This window comes from Sparus aurata, chromosome 21 (genome assembly GCF_900880675.1).
Source record: "Sparus aurata chromosome 21, fSpaAur1.1, whole genome shotgun sequence".
NCBI classification, from domain to species: Eukaryota; Metazoa; Chordata; class Actinopteri; order Spariformes; family Sparidae; genus Sparus; species Sparus aurata.
This window is the reverse complement of record NC_044207.1, coordinates 20,680,535-20,695,022: the sequence shown is the minus strand read 5'-3', so window position 1 is coordinate 20,695,022 and position 14,488 is coordinate 20,680,535. Positions and strand designations below refer to the sequence as shown.

Below are 14,488 nucleotides of genomic sequence, written 5' to 3'. Positions count from 1 at the left end.
AGTACAATTACGTGATGGGTGACGTTTCAGCATGCGGAGGAGGGCGCTGGGCAGGGACCACTTCGACCGGAGAGGAGGACTGAACGCGGATTTTCATTTCGGCGCAGCAGAAGCGAAACGCATTGACGGCAGCGGGACCCGGGCGCGCCGTGCTGAAGCCTGCCGAGCCCCATTGTCTCCTTCACAGCACAGCGCAGAGCAGCTGAGGAAAAAGGGTTTGACCAAAGCGGCCGTGCAGCCCTGAGAGGAGTGTCCAAGTAGGCATTGCGGGAGAAGAAGAAGAAAAAAGAAAAAGAGGAGAAAAAAAAGAAGAGGGGGGGGCCCCTGGATAGATCTGGCCAATAACGGAAAATGAATCACAGTCAAGTTTTGATAATATGAGCGAGAGCCGCGTTCTGTTGACCAACTATTGATGCGTCTTCTTTCTGCGCCGATCGTTTTCCAGACCATCAGTTCGCGCGGACTTCTTTTGTTCGCATCGCTTTCAGCTTCTCTCTCTTCTCTCTCTCCCCCCCCCCTAAAAAAAATCTCTAGTGTGCATATCTGATCTGCCGCTGTGAGTTAGTCCACCAGAGACCAGAGAGAGAGAGAGAGAAAACACACGAGAGATGAATTTCCAGTCGAGCGTCCCAGGGTCCGGTCTCTCGCAGCAGTCTCAGCCGGCCATGCCCACTCCAGGCACGGTCCCGGTGGCAGTTCCCGTCCCGGTGCCCCAGTCCATCCCGTCCCAGTTCGGATCCGGATCGTCCGCGAGCTCAGGGGCCGGCCAATTCGGTTCGGGGACTGTCTCGGGCCAGGCTGCCCAGCCCGGCCCGGGGGGCTCGCAGTTTGTTTTGTCCAACTCAGCGGCCATCAGGGCAGAGATCCATCGGTTCGAGTCTGTCCACCCCAACATTTACGCGATCTACGACCTGATCGAGCGCATCGATGACCTGGCCCTGCAGAACCAGATCCGAGAGCACGTAATCTCCATCGAAGGTGAGTGAAAAAGAGGGGGGGGGGGGGGGGGGGCAGACATCATGCGATCAAACGAGGCTTCTCCTGCTTCTCATTCATTGAAGGAGGGGTGTTGGATGGAGGTGTGGGGGGTGGATGTCTGTGTTGTGAGGGGGGGGTGTCTCCTTCTCTTCCCTTCCTTTTATGTACACATTGTGATGGTCGCAGAGGACACTGTCAACAATCACACGTTGAGGATGGGGGGGGGGGGGGGGCGTAGTCGGTCTCATAGTCCTGCTCGAATTGCCCCCCATGCACTGCAGTGTTACAACAATAAAATGTTCAGTGGCACTCACAAGAGCTTCCCAGCCTGTGATGGTAACAAGCCCTCAAATACTGTTTTCCACTTGTTAACGGCCCACTGCTCTGAACCTGAATCTGGGGGTTTCTGGGGGTTTTTCTTTTAATTTCTGATATTCATTTGTTAGATAAGACTAATGATTGGCCCCTGGACAATGCAGAGGCACATAGACAGGGAGACAGAGAGAGAGAGAGGTGGGCATAATTGAGTTTGTTATCAAGCCTCTCAGCAGGTGTCAGACTGTTAATAAAGTCCACATGTTGTTTCCCCTCGACCACCGAGGGATGACAGCGACCCCTCACCAGACTATGTGCAGAGCTTGAGTGAGTATGATGCACTGTCAGATGTGAGTGTCTTAAATGATGGTAGTGGTTTTCTCCCTGCTACTCACACGCCCATTTATCCGATCAATGGCTGTGTGTGTGACATAGCAGTCAGTGGACTGTCCATCAAAGTCAGCAGTCATAGGTTTTACAGGAAGCTTCACAGCGGCTGTCGAGAGCATCTTTCGTTGGCACTGTGTTGATCTTAGATGCAGCTAAGCTAGAAATCTATTTCGCAGGATTTGAGGAATCATTTGGCGTAACAGTTAAACCAGCTTGGCAAGTTTTTTTGTTTTTTTTGGCAGAAATTGTGAGTTGATAGTGGCAGAGCAGGATTTGAAAGTGTTATTCTTCAGTGTTTGACTGCATCGGGCGGGACAATTTGAGTATTTTGTCCCTTTTTTAACAAAAACACAGCAATGTGTGTTTGTTTGTGCTGCAGCTACTCTTTCTGTGAGGTGCGGACAGCATGCAAATGACAAAGAGTCGTGGGAAATGTAGTTTAATGCTCAAACAAAAGATGCTTAAAAGGGCAAAATGGGAGAATCTAGTTAAAAAAAAAACATTCAAAAATGAACAAAAATCATCAAGAGAATGTGAAGATATAGCATTTTTGCCATCTATTTATTGTGTTGCAGGGACGTTAGCATGCTAACCAGCTAGCCCCACTCTAAAGCTACTGTGCTAGCTGTGTAAACATTTCATTTCAGGGCTAACAGAGCTTATTAGCTCACAACTGCTACTATTAGAGGCAGGGTGCACCTCCCTATTTGCCCTGAGTATGAACTGGATCTTCCGTTGTGCACCTTTTAATGCAACTTATAGGAACATATTGATATATATTTAATTGGGAAAGAATGGCCAACATCAAACATACTTCAATTTCGTAGTTTTTGTTTTGCTTTTCATTATCGGTTTGTTGGTTTGTGAGCAGGTTACCACAAAAACTACTGAATGTATTTTTAGGAAACCTGGATGGAGGATGGGTCTGGGCCCACAATAGCCCCCTCTAACTCTTTGTGTTGATCCTGGATTTTTTTTCTAACTCTCTGTAACATTACAAGACAGGGCGTTTGTTGACATTTCTTGTAAATATTGCATGTATCTGCTGTATTTTGGTGGCTGCTATCTATGAGTGAGTACAAAAGGGGAATGTTGAGTCTTGGGACCTAACAGCAGTCACCACTATTCTAGTTGAACAATGTTTTTGAGCTTTGACATCACCTTGAATTACGTTGCACAACATAACAGTCACGACCATGAAATCGCCAGGCAGAATCTGAGTGTTATTTACTGAAAGAATGCATCCTCATGTGGAGATAAGCAATCAACTGGTGTTTCAGTTCAACCTTTTAGAAAAGGACGATTTTCCCTTTTTTTTCTGGTGCCTTAGGACTGTTACATAACTCTCCTCGATGAAGGCACGCCTTTATTCAGTGTCTTGATGAGACAACATTGGAGCCTTTTATGAGTTATCTCTTAGATGTAGGCCTACCTCCTAAAAATTCAGTAAAGGTTATAGCTCGCTTTACTCACAAATCCGTTTTTGTTTGTTTGTTCTTCCTAAAACATGAGCAAACACTTAACCCGAAGGAAAAAACTTCACCCACAGCTTCCAGCTTTGGGTGTCTCAAATTTGAAAAAGTATTTTTGTGGTGTTGAACTTGACTTTGATTGTGGACTCATTCCCCTTCAGGCTGTTGTGTCTGCTTCAGTTAAAGAGCCCCCCCCCCCACAGAATGCCCTTTAACAACCCTCAGAACAAAAGGAATGAGAAGACGGTGGTTTTAAAATTTAAAAACAGTATCTTAGCATTTGAGCTAGCCAGCAAGTTCATGAATACTAGGTCAGAAGTACTAGGTCTGAAGACCACTGGTTACGGTTTTATCGTTCTCAAAACGCGACATAGGGACGGTGCTATTGTCTTACTGCAGCCTCAGCATCCATGATGTCTTCCTCACCGTTTGTGTGATTGTTAAACAGAAGCGAAATGATGAGGAGTAAGCCCATCGATCCTGACGTATTGATGCTTATTGTTGACGTTTGAGACTAGAAATCTCTCAGCAGGATCTCTCATTGTCTATACTTAGCCAGACATCCTTGGGGAATAAAAACAAAAAACACAACTATGATTGTTGTGGTATTGTGTCCACACCTGCAGGCTTAAACAAAATGTTAAACTAGGGAAGTGTTTGAACGAAAAAAGCAAAAATCCACTGCTGAACAACAAAACAGACGCAGAAGTGCAGAGCATACCTCCCCTTTTTGCTGTTTATTTATGAGTCTGTTTAGCACATTGTTAACACGTTCCGGGCAAACTTTGACATTTTTGTGCAGGAAGATCGGTGTTGGAATTGATATTTCTCAGCACAGTATTTCAAGAGGCATGACTGATTTTGGTGTCCCTCGTGTAAAAATTCCCGGCATTAGCTTTGATGTGGATTTTTTTTTTTCGTGCCGTTAAATGAGATGCAGTCCTCCATAATAACTGTAACTTCCAGGGGGGCTTTGAAGAGCTGCAACAGGAGCCATCGGCCGACTTCACCTGCACTGTGGAGCTGCAGAGCTGTTCCTCTTCAATCTTGCATCATTGCAGAGTCTGTTGCTAAGGAACCGGTGGCTCATGCATTTAGCTGAAAATGCTGAAGAAGGAGTGAATAGAAATTATAGCCTTACACCCTCACAAAATGAATTCCCGTCGTTACTAAGGTCTCCCTGGTGTTTTTTTTTTTGATTAATGAGACCTTTCATATTGACGATGACACTTTTTTCTTTGCCTCACGTTGTTCCTTTTGCAGTGATTGATATTCAGGGTGCTTCTCAGTTTTCTGTGAGGCAATTCATATCACCATTCCGAAAAAACATTGTCCCTCTTTTGTCTTTTTAAAAAATGATGTTTGTGAATACAGGTCTGCTGAGGCTGATTAAAATTGGACAAGCATGTAATTCATGATAAGCTGTGAGAATGACAAGGCCAAGAAATTGATTCGCTATAAAGCCTTGAAGATGCTTCACCACTAATTCCAAGAGGCTTTAATAAGTGTGGCCTGGGTAACCTGTTTTGGGGGCCGACAAATTTGCTGCTAGGTCCCAGTTGCCTTCAATTTTCTATTAAGTGCAGTGCACACAGCATATTAAAGATGGCAGCCTCATTATATTTTGCACAGAGTCCCAGAAACTACCAGTACTCTTATAGTGAGAATACTACAGACCTGGAGGGTGTCTCTATGTCAGGGAGTGGAAACTGTGAAATTTAATTAAACACTTTTAAAAAAAGAGCACAACTCCGTCTCAAGGTTAAAATGTTGGCAGATAACATTTCTGCAAACCACTGATTCATCTCTTACACATAATGGGTGACATACCGTATTGACATTTCTGCAAAACGTGTCATATCGAGTTCATGTTACATGTAACATGGAGTAGATTGTGGTGAAGTTGCCAAGCTGATGGCCGTCGTTTGAGGCGTTGTTTCAACATTTGTCAGTGTGAAACCACTGGATATTTCTGATGCAAGACCATGGCGTCACTGGATACTGTAAAGGAGACCAAAACAGGTATTTCGAGGCCAAACAAGATCTTTCCCTAACCATGTGGTTTTGGTGCTTAAACCTAATCAGACCATAAACTAAGTGGAAAATGAATATGAAACATATCCCTGGTTTGTAGAAATGTACATAACCAGGGCTCCAGACTGAGACTATTTTGGTAGCACGTGCACCATGGATCTGTCAAGTGCAACTAACCATTTTCTGAGTTGGCTCGGGTGCCACCTGAACTTTTGGAGTTTATTTGTTGCTGTAATTTAAATGAAGAAAGATATGTATTTGCACCTTTAATCCTGTTTACGGTCAGTTAATCCAGCCTTGTGGCTCTGTTGTAAAGTCTTTGACCTTTGACCTAAATGACTGAGAACCTTTACTGGCATTACGCTAAAGCGACTGTAAAACCTCCAGGAATAGATGAGAGATGCTAATGTGGTAAACTGGACCTTCATCAATCCGGCTCTTTTTCAGGCTGCTGAAAAGCCAATTTCTTGGGCAACGATGTGGTCCAGTCTATAAGATGTCTTTTTCAGTGGCTGTGTCAGGTCAAGTTTTTCTTTGGTCTAGGACTAGGCTCCATGTTCATGTGAGCAACCAGCTCATGGACTCTCTTTGTAACTGTTCGCCATGATGGAACATATTGAGTTGTTGAGCTGAGCTACAGAATGATTTATACCAACTGTGGGATGCTGCCAAAAATACTGAAGAGCAGTTTGTACATAATGACTACAATGCATGCACCATATTGATACTGTGGCCATGTTCAGGATGGGAAGCTGAAACACAGTACTGCTGAGTTCCAGGTTGCAAGTCCTATAAATGCTAATATTGTGTATATTAGTGTTTCTCTTCTCCCTGACTGAAAAGATGATGGATAGTGAAAATCCGTGGTCACATCGGGGACATTTTTCAAGGTCAAACAACTTATTTGATGACCAGTTAGCGTCCATTAGACAGCAGCTAACATTAGCATTCAACAAATCTAGCTAACATTGCTATTTGATGATGTTACACGATACGACAGGACAGGTGCAAATTAATTTTAAGTTATTGACATACATCTCAGATTCAGGCATTTAAGCTTCGAAGTGGTATAATCTGGATTTAATCAAACAGTCGTTTCAGCCAGGAAGCGGTTGAATGCTAACGTTGGCTTAGGGTCACCAGATACATTGTTTGGCTGTGAAATGTGACCTGATGTCCCTCAGGACTTTCACTACCCAGTGTCTTTTCATTTGCTGATCATTGAGGAAGTGGTGAAATGTTGACAATTATTCAGATTCCCTACGTTCACGAAACTTGAATCCTGGATGTAACACAGCAGCATCACATCAGCCCAACTTTTGAGCACCCCGCCCCGAGCGTGACGTCAGAGGAAAACTGACGGTGCTTGAATATGGTCTGTTGGATTCATGGTGATAAAATGAAAAGAATGTACAGATAAGATAAGATAATTCTTTATATTAGTCCCACAACAGGACAATATGCGTTATTTCTGCAGCAGAGGGGATAGCACAAACGCCGTACATGGGGAAAATGAAAGGAGAGATTATGGAGTCGACACAGCACTGTGTCTAATGACTGGTAGCTCTTTCTCATTGTCAGCCAAATGTGGTGATGATCTCAATATTGCCGTGTTAATCATCACAATAATTTCACCGGCCGGTCTTCTTGCCAGTGGCCATCATTAAGCCTCTCCGTGAAGTGACACTGATGATGCAGCAGAAAGTTTTGTTGCAGAGGAAAGTTTTTAAAGCTGTCAGCCAAGAAAGTCGGATCCAACTGAGAATTGCACCACAGCAGCGATCAACTGATTGCAGGTTAAACCCGTTCCGCTATACTGTCGAGTCATAGGCAGAGGGAAGGAAATAAATAACAACAAGAAGCCGTACCTCTGCGTCGCCGGTGTTGCACAACGTGTATGTGCATGTCACTGTTGAGGTACTTCAACCTCAAAGTTTGCCCTATGTTTTTCTCTTAACACACCAGAGCTAGTTCAGGTGGCTAAGTTAATGTACCCAACATTTGTCTGGCAAAGATATTGGATACCTTCTCCTTGCTGCATAGTTGATTGTTTGCAATAGCAGATAGGTTAATATATGCAGAGGCACAAACTATTTATATAAATGTGTCTTTCACCGACTCGAGCTATATTGGAGGGGAGTGCTGTTTACATTCGGATCCTTGAACTAGAGCTGGAGCCTGGATTTGTGTACGGATTTGATTTGTGGGGAATAAATGAATAAAATCCAGATCACTGATACGGAGACAGCTGCAGACAAGGCATCTGTAATGTGATTCCAATGATATTTTTAGCTATTCATTTGTGGAGGAGTGTTCCATTAACAGGACTACGCCCTGGGAATAGTTTTCTTTGGTTCTGTTTGTAAAGGGAGTTGTGATTGCTACATACCGTTATGTAGGTAGTAGAAAGCGTGGATGTACGCTGTATAAAGTACAAAAGCGACTACAGACAGTGATGTGACTGGCACAAACGAGTGGCATAAATGAGCAGATCACAGACAAGTGTGATGTTGTATTTGACTCCTTTCTGCTATTTCTTTAGCCTCAAGGTGGCATCCCACTGTCTCAACAGCAGCTTCACGATTTCAGGACACTGACCTGTGGGTATTTTCAGGGCATTTCCTTGAGCCGAGCATTACGATTTTGCATTGTTGTCATGTCTTCTCGTATCTTGAGTAATAACGTTGCCTCATACAAATGCGAAAGCTCATGCTGACGTTCATATTTCCAGCTGACAGGCCAATGTCAGAGCAAGGGCAGCCACCTAAATCCACTGCCGCTCAAGAGGGGTGCTTGGGATTTCAAGAAAGGGCTAATAAGAATGCACAATGGGACATTGTGTGCTTAGATAGCAGTAGGGACGACACAGAGAGATACAAAACTGCACACAGACTGAAGCCTCAGAGCTCTCTGTTGGCATTGTGTGTCACCTAAGCAGCTCCCTGGTACACACTGCATCTCTCTTGTAGTCAATTGCCAAGGAGAGCATGAGCAGAGTGCTCATCTGCTAATCACAGGCAGAGAATGATGATAATGCATATTTTCCATTGCTGCTGAAGCAGAATTTATCGCCCTCCGCTGGGACTAACAACACTGAAATATCTTAATTAACATTGTTGTCATTGACCACAGAAGTTCTGTACAATACAGCTTTTGTGGGTCAATGCAAGACTCATGATGGCACATTCTGGTGTCTAATAATACACAATTTAACTAAACTGAGTTTACGGAGATTTTCCAATGAGTAGTAACAGTTTAGAGGTTGAGATGTGTGTGTCGTCGTGGGGTCTGAGTTTGATTGGAGGAGCTGGGCTTACAGTTGTCACTGTGGGCCATCTGTGTAAGGAGAATGCCGCTGCTGCTTTTGGCAGGCGAGATCTTCACAATGTGCTCATTATTTTCAAAACCGTATCAGTGAATATGGATTAGAAACTGTTATAGAGTTAGAAAATGTCAGTCAATACCACCAGCTGTGTCTCTTACACGGTATGTCAATGTAAATTGCTGTTAATGTGGAATGCTGGTGTTTATAGAGTAGCTCAGTAAGTATTTACTAGTTGTAGATCTTGTGCCTAAATAAAGGCTCACACAAATACATCTGTGGAGCATGGAAGGGGCCCAACTTTGGCTGTCTCTTTTAATCTTTCTATGTACATAGTCAGACAGGCAGCCCTGTTTAAACACTGTGAAATTGAAGATCAGTATCTTCAGAAACGTGTAGATAGTAATTATTTTCTCATTATTTTGAGGCATTTATGTATAACACCTTCAATTTCTAGCATTTTGCAATCAGTACAAGTACTTGCAGCACAAATATGCCCGAACAACTATCAAGTTTGCACAAAACAAATGCCAAGAAAAATATTAATATTTTTGTGACCAGCAAGATTTTGACATTAAACTTGTTTGTTTGGAAATGTTTACTGGGTATGTGCAATATAGTTTCCTGTCATTGTCAGAATAGGAAACTCGCCGACTGACTGGTCAGCAAACAATGTTTAGCAAATCTTATTGTTGTTATTTCTTGAAAAAAGCTTGCTATCTTGGAAAATATGATCGATCGCTTTCCTAGTGAGAGATCGACGAGAAGAATGATACCACACTCATGGCTGTCCTTTAAGCATGAAGCTGGAGGCTATTAGCCTAGCTTAGCATTAAGACTGGAAACAGGAAGAAACAGCTAGCCTGGCTCTATCCAAGGTAAAAAAAAAAAAAAAACTAAGCTAAAGTTAGATTATCCACGTGTTGCAAGCCAGTTGTTTAATCTGTACACAAACTGAGGGTTAAAACAACAGTTCGTGTTGACAACAAGACTCCAGGAGGTCACTGCTCCCAGCTGTTGTTTGCCAAGAAATAGTTGCGACTTGCTATAAAACTGCAGGTTTACGTACCTCTTTCTGCATGTCGTACAACACTATATATATACTGATTCTCAAAATTTAGAAGTGCTATCTCAAGTATGGCAAAGCTAGACTAGCTGGTTCCCCCCCATGTTACAAGTCTTTTTGCTGGGAAAACTAGCATAAAGCCACGTGTAATGTAGTTCTAGCATTTTGCCTCTTCAGGATAGTTGGAGACAAACATTAGTTTTACACTAAACGGTAAATAGCATGCATCTTAGACCAATAGACCTCTAGGATGTTGTGTTTTTTGCTGCCAGGAAGTATTTATGAGAATTTAGATAACATAAAAAGTACACATTTCACTTCAGTTGCTTCTGTGTTGGCGAAATGAATGCTTCTGGTTTCTATTAGTGAAGCACCAGAGATGTCCAACACCACCGTCAAGCTCTCAGTTGAGCCTTTTGATGTGATGTAACACGGATTAATCTGAGGAACACCTGGATTGTGCATGCAGCTTCCATGTCAAGTCTCCCGGGCGGGCATTGATAAAAGTCTAAGCTTCTTTTGATTTCCCGTTCACTTGAGGACATCGTCAGATCCCCTGTAGCATCTGTTGCAGCTGAACCACCTCTGTGCTGAGCGTGGCGAGTATCAGGTTTCAGCCATGTTTTAATCCTTTGAGAGCAGTGTTGAAAAAACACTTCACATCAGGTTTACGTCACAGCTTTATTCTCTGGGGTGCAGTAGTAACAGCCTTCACCCCTGACAGATGCACACCAGATAACAGGGTTTGCGCATGGCTCACTCCTCAAAAGACTCCCTGTTTGGTGATTAGCCTGTACACTTTCTCTCATCTGCAGCTTCTGAACGCCCATTAGACCCCCGTCGAAATGCGCCCGACTCCTGACCGCGGGTCAGCAGAGATGAGCTGAACTGGCGAGCTGTAAACAGAGCTTCAGTCCGAGGGTCTGGGAGGTCTGCAGGGTCAGAGTGTCATTTCTGCATCAGCCCTGCTGTCCTCACTCTGCTGCAGCACCTCAGCTTCGGCTTATTGAATGTGACGCTATCCTCCACAGCAGAATGTCCTCCATTGTGCTATTGGACAAAGGCGCTCCCTCACCCATTGACGGACATCTAATTTTTTTCTTGTGTTGTGAATGTGGAGGGGCGGGGGGGATGAACTGGTCGGGTTTTTCTTTTTTGCTTTTTAAAGGAACATTTAGTATAGTCGAGGATACTCATCCTAATCTCTTATGAGCAGAGAGCGGAGGGTTGTTTGTTCACTCAGCCATGTTCTGACATTGTTAATGGATACTGTGGAGTAGTTCCGGTCTAATGTTTTATTGAAGGGGATGGCCATTGAGTTCATTTAAAATCACTACAAAATAAGAGATATGTGTCTCAGCTGTACATGCATTTGTGGGCGGTCAGATTTAAGTAGATTCTTTAGATTTAATTCAAAGAAAGACAAAACAATCTTCGGAATATATGGTAACGTGATATGGTTGATGTTTTCTTTCTGCTGTGAGGGCACGCTTTAACTCATCATATTATGCATGCAATCACTGTGACCTTCAATATCATCTACATAAACTTGAACCAGTTAGTCTTTTCACAGACAATAATAAGTCATTTTTTAAAGCAAAATTACAAAACATTCCCTTTTTCCATGCACATTTTACGGACCAAACTATGAAGGTTCCACCTAATGATTATTCCCAATAATAATTCATCTGCCAATTACTTTCCAGATGAATTGATGTCTATAAAATATCACACCTGAAGGTGTAATATGCACAAATCTTGGTTGAAAACGTAAAAAAGTGTTTTGAACTTATCAACAGAATGTGAATAAGTAAGAGTTTTGACATTATGACGATGTATTGTATTGCAGAGATATCTACAGAAGTAATCATGTTTACCAGCTAGCCCCCGCCCAAGCTCCTGTGCTAGTAGTGTATTCACCAACACTACCCTCTGCGGACCGCTAGCTGCACAGCTAACTGAGCTAACTAGCTAATGTAGCTACAGTTAGGAGCAGTTATATGCTGTTTTGTTTTGAGTATGATTTCAACAAGATATGCATTTTACCAAGTGATGTATGAAATAGAACCACATCAAATCTGGACATTTAAAAAGCTGGAACAGGCAAATATTTGTCTTTTTCCTTACTAATGGCTAAAATGGTTATTTAATGATGCAGATTCATTTCTTGATGATAATGATCATTGTAGCTCAACAGTTTATTGATTAATCCAGAAACAAAATGAGTTGCAGGATTAGATTTTAGTTTTTTTTTGCTGTGTGATCTTCTATAATTCCCTCTGTCAACATTATCTTGTTACGTTTTAAGGCTGAGACAGCGGTCAGTTGAATCTGCCGTCGGCTCTTCTCTCCCTCTTCTCTTCTTTTTTTTTTCAATTTGTGCGACGTCCATATCCTACGGTGGAAGTGCTCATGTTTCCTGCCAGTGGGGTAGGGCTGGAAGCAGATGGCTGCTGACAGAGGAAGGGGTTTGGAGAGCAGTGAGTGAGCAACAGATGGAAAGGCGCATATGCCTCCAAGTCCCCTCAGCCTGCCAGCAGTCCCGTGACTAACTGTGGGAAGATTCTGGCCTCATCCAGGTTGGGGATGGATAGAGGATCATGGTGAAGAATGAAGCGTCCTCAGAATAGAAATGGTTCTCTGAGACCAGAAATTCAGCTGTGGGAGGATTCAGATCTCATTTAATTGGGGATGAATGGAGAATCATGGCAAAGAATCAACCTGGACCGCAGAAGAGTTTTTTTTTTAACATAAAACGCCATTTAGAAAAGCAAGCAGCGATCTTGTTTTAGTTATCCAGTTATTTAGGAAAAAGGAATCTCAGTTGCCTCTTGAAAAGAAATGTCGTACAGGCACTTTCCTTTCCCTCGGGGAGCACATTTTCTCCACCGAGGAGGGGAAAATGGAATAAAGGAAGTGTGGCCTTCAGTACGTGGGGCCGTAATGCTGCAGAGTATCACAGCATGCACTATGCTAGTTTTAGCCCTGCTGTTACAAGTCAGTTACTCCTGTAATTGAAAACACGCTATTTAAAGGTTTCAGGGCTGCGGAAATTCAGTGTAATTCCCTTAACAGCTCAGGGACGTGTCGCAGAGTTTTTGTTTTTTCTCTCTTGCGTCAGTCAATCTTCAAGGACATGTTTGAGCTTTGAGCGACTGTTCTGTTGTGTGAATGAATCCTATATTATTCCTTACCTATTTCAGCCGGACCGAGAGTGAAACCGACATAAAATGATCTGTAAAGTGTATGTTTTTTGTTTATTTCTGAAGATAAAATCCATTTGGCTTCGGCGACCCCTCGGGTATACGTAGACATTATGGCTGAATGTTAATGCAACAGTTTGACATCTGCGCTCACGTTTGGCTCTAAATAGAATATCCTTACCGTACATATCCGTTCGCTCCCTCTCCATTTGTGCTCATTGGACTGAGAATAGTGTAAGCATTGTTGGCACTACTTTCCTGAGGTTAGCCCTCTTGTCAGTACAGCTTGTTTAACACGTGCCAGCTGAGCGTTATCACTCAGGTCCTACATTCCTGCGGTGGATGTCATTGTTTTTGATGGTGTTCTGACATGTCCTCTGGCCTTGAGCTGGCTGTCTTCAAAGGACTCGCTCCGGCAACAGGCCAGGCGCTTGTTTTTTTCCAGTTTATTTTGTTGCCGATTGTGGGAAAGTACATGTCATTACTGTAACAATTAGAAAAAAAGGAAAGAAGGAAAAAGCCTGCCGTGGACAGTTGTTTTCAATAACGTGTTTGAAAACCAAAGTTTGAAGCATCTGTTACTCAGCTTAAGTTCGAACCAGCAGTGATATTTTTGGTGACTTTGTTTTGTGAATCATCGCTGAACTCTGAGGAGGGGTTCTGTTGTGAGGAGATGTTTTATTTTCTGTGGGAATCACTGGAGAGGAAGTGTAATGTGACCCACGTTTACTGTTTATCCCCCCCCCCCATTTCCTGCTTCCCCCCCCCCCCCCCCCCCCCGACTGGAATAACCTAAAGCTGTTCCACTGCTGAATCCCCCTGGCCGTGACCCAGGACTCATGTCATGCGGTGGGGTATGTGAACTGCATGTACAACAGCCCCTCTAGGAACACAGTCAGAGTTCCCGTTTTGGACCCGACATCTGACGGGGGGGGTTTTAGAATAGCCTCCATTAGCACGGGACGTCGGCTCCAAGCTGTCAGGATTTACTTCATGCGGCCCCTCTTTAAGCTTTTTGAATGTCGGTCCTCTCTTTTGTATTTTTGTTTCCCCCTTATGTGACTTTTTTCCAACCATAGCTCAACCATCTAGCTTTGAATCTAGCGGTGCATAGACCAGATGCTGCCCACGACTGAGAACTGCATTATTAATGAGGTAATTCTTCAAAAACCGTGGAACATTTTTAAGGTCTGAAAACATTTCCTTTTCCGTTTTGCGAGCACTTTTGCTTTTGTGAGTGGAAATCACAGCCCAAAGGGCCCCGACACACCGGGGCCGGAGTGGGGGCTGTCGTTGAGCATCTGCGGCCCTAGTTTTTGCAGTGTGTCTTTGCACCGTCGGCGTTTGTCGATGACTATTCGGCCGAATGATCATGTTGAATCAGCGACAGAACCCTTCGGCGGGAGAAAATCACTCTGATTGTTTCTTTAAGGTGTGTGAATGATAGGCGAACGCTGCTTTTTCAGAACAGCGGTTTGTATATCCGCAGTCCTGAGTTTGCCAGTTTCTCTTTTTGAATGACGAATAGAGACTACCGCCACCTGGTGGTGTGGAGAGTTATTCCCTCTCACACAGATGCAGAACATATGAGCTAGTTGGCTGACAGCTGTAGTTTTTGTGCAGACTTTTAGTAAGGACAAAGGCTTGCGAGGCGACACAACATTTTGCCTTCTTCGCCGCTAGTTCTTTGATGTCTGTTCGGTATGTC

At 43.5% G+C, this 14,488-nt stretch overlaps 1 protein-coding gene across 1 annotated transcript in view; it reads left to right on the top strand.

Moving 5' to 3' along the window:
• Positions 1-6: 6 nt before the first annotated feature.
• agap3 (ArfGAP with GTPase domain, ankyrin repeat and PH domain 3) overlaps positions 7-14,488 on the top strand; it is a 131,993-nt gene continuing 117,511 nt past the window's right edge. The window contains exon 1 of the mRNA XM_030402379.1: positions 7-978. Within this exon, the coding sequence (XP_030258239.1) occupies positions 609-978 (370 nt within the window). The 5' untranslated portion in view covers positions 7-608. The remainder of the gene's footprint in view (positions 979-14,488) is intronic.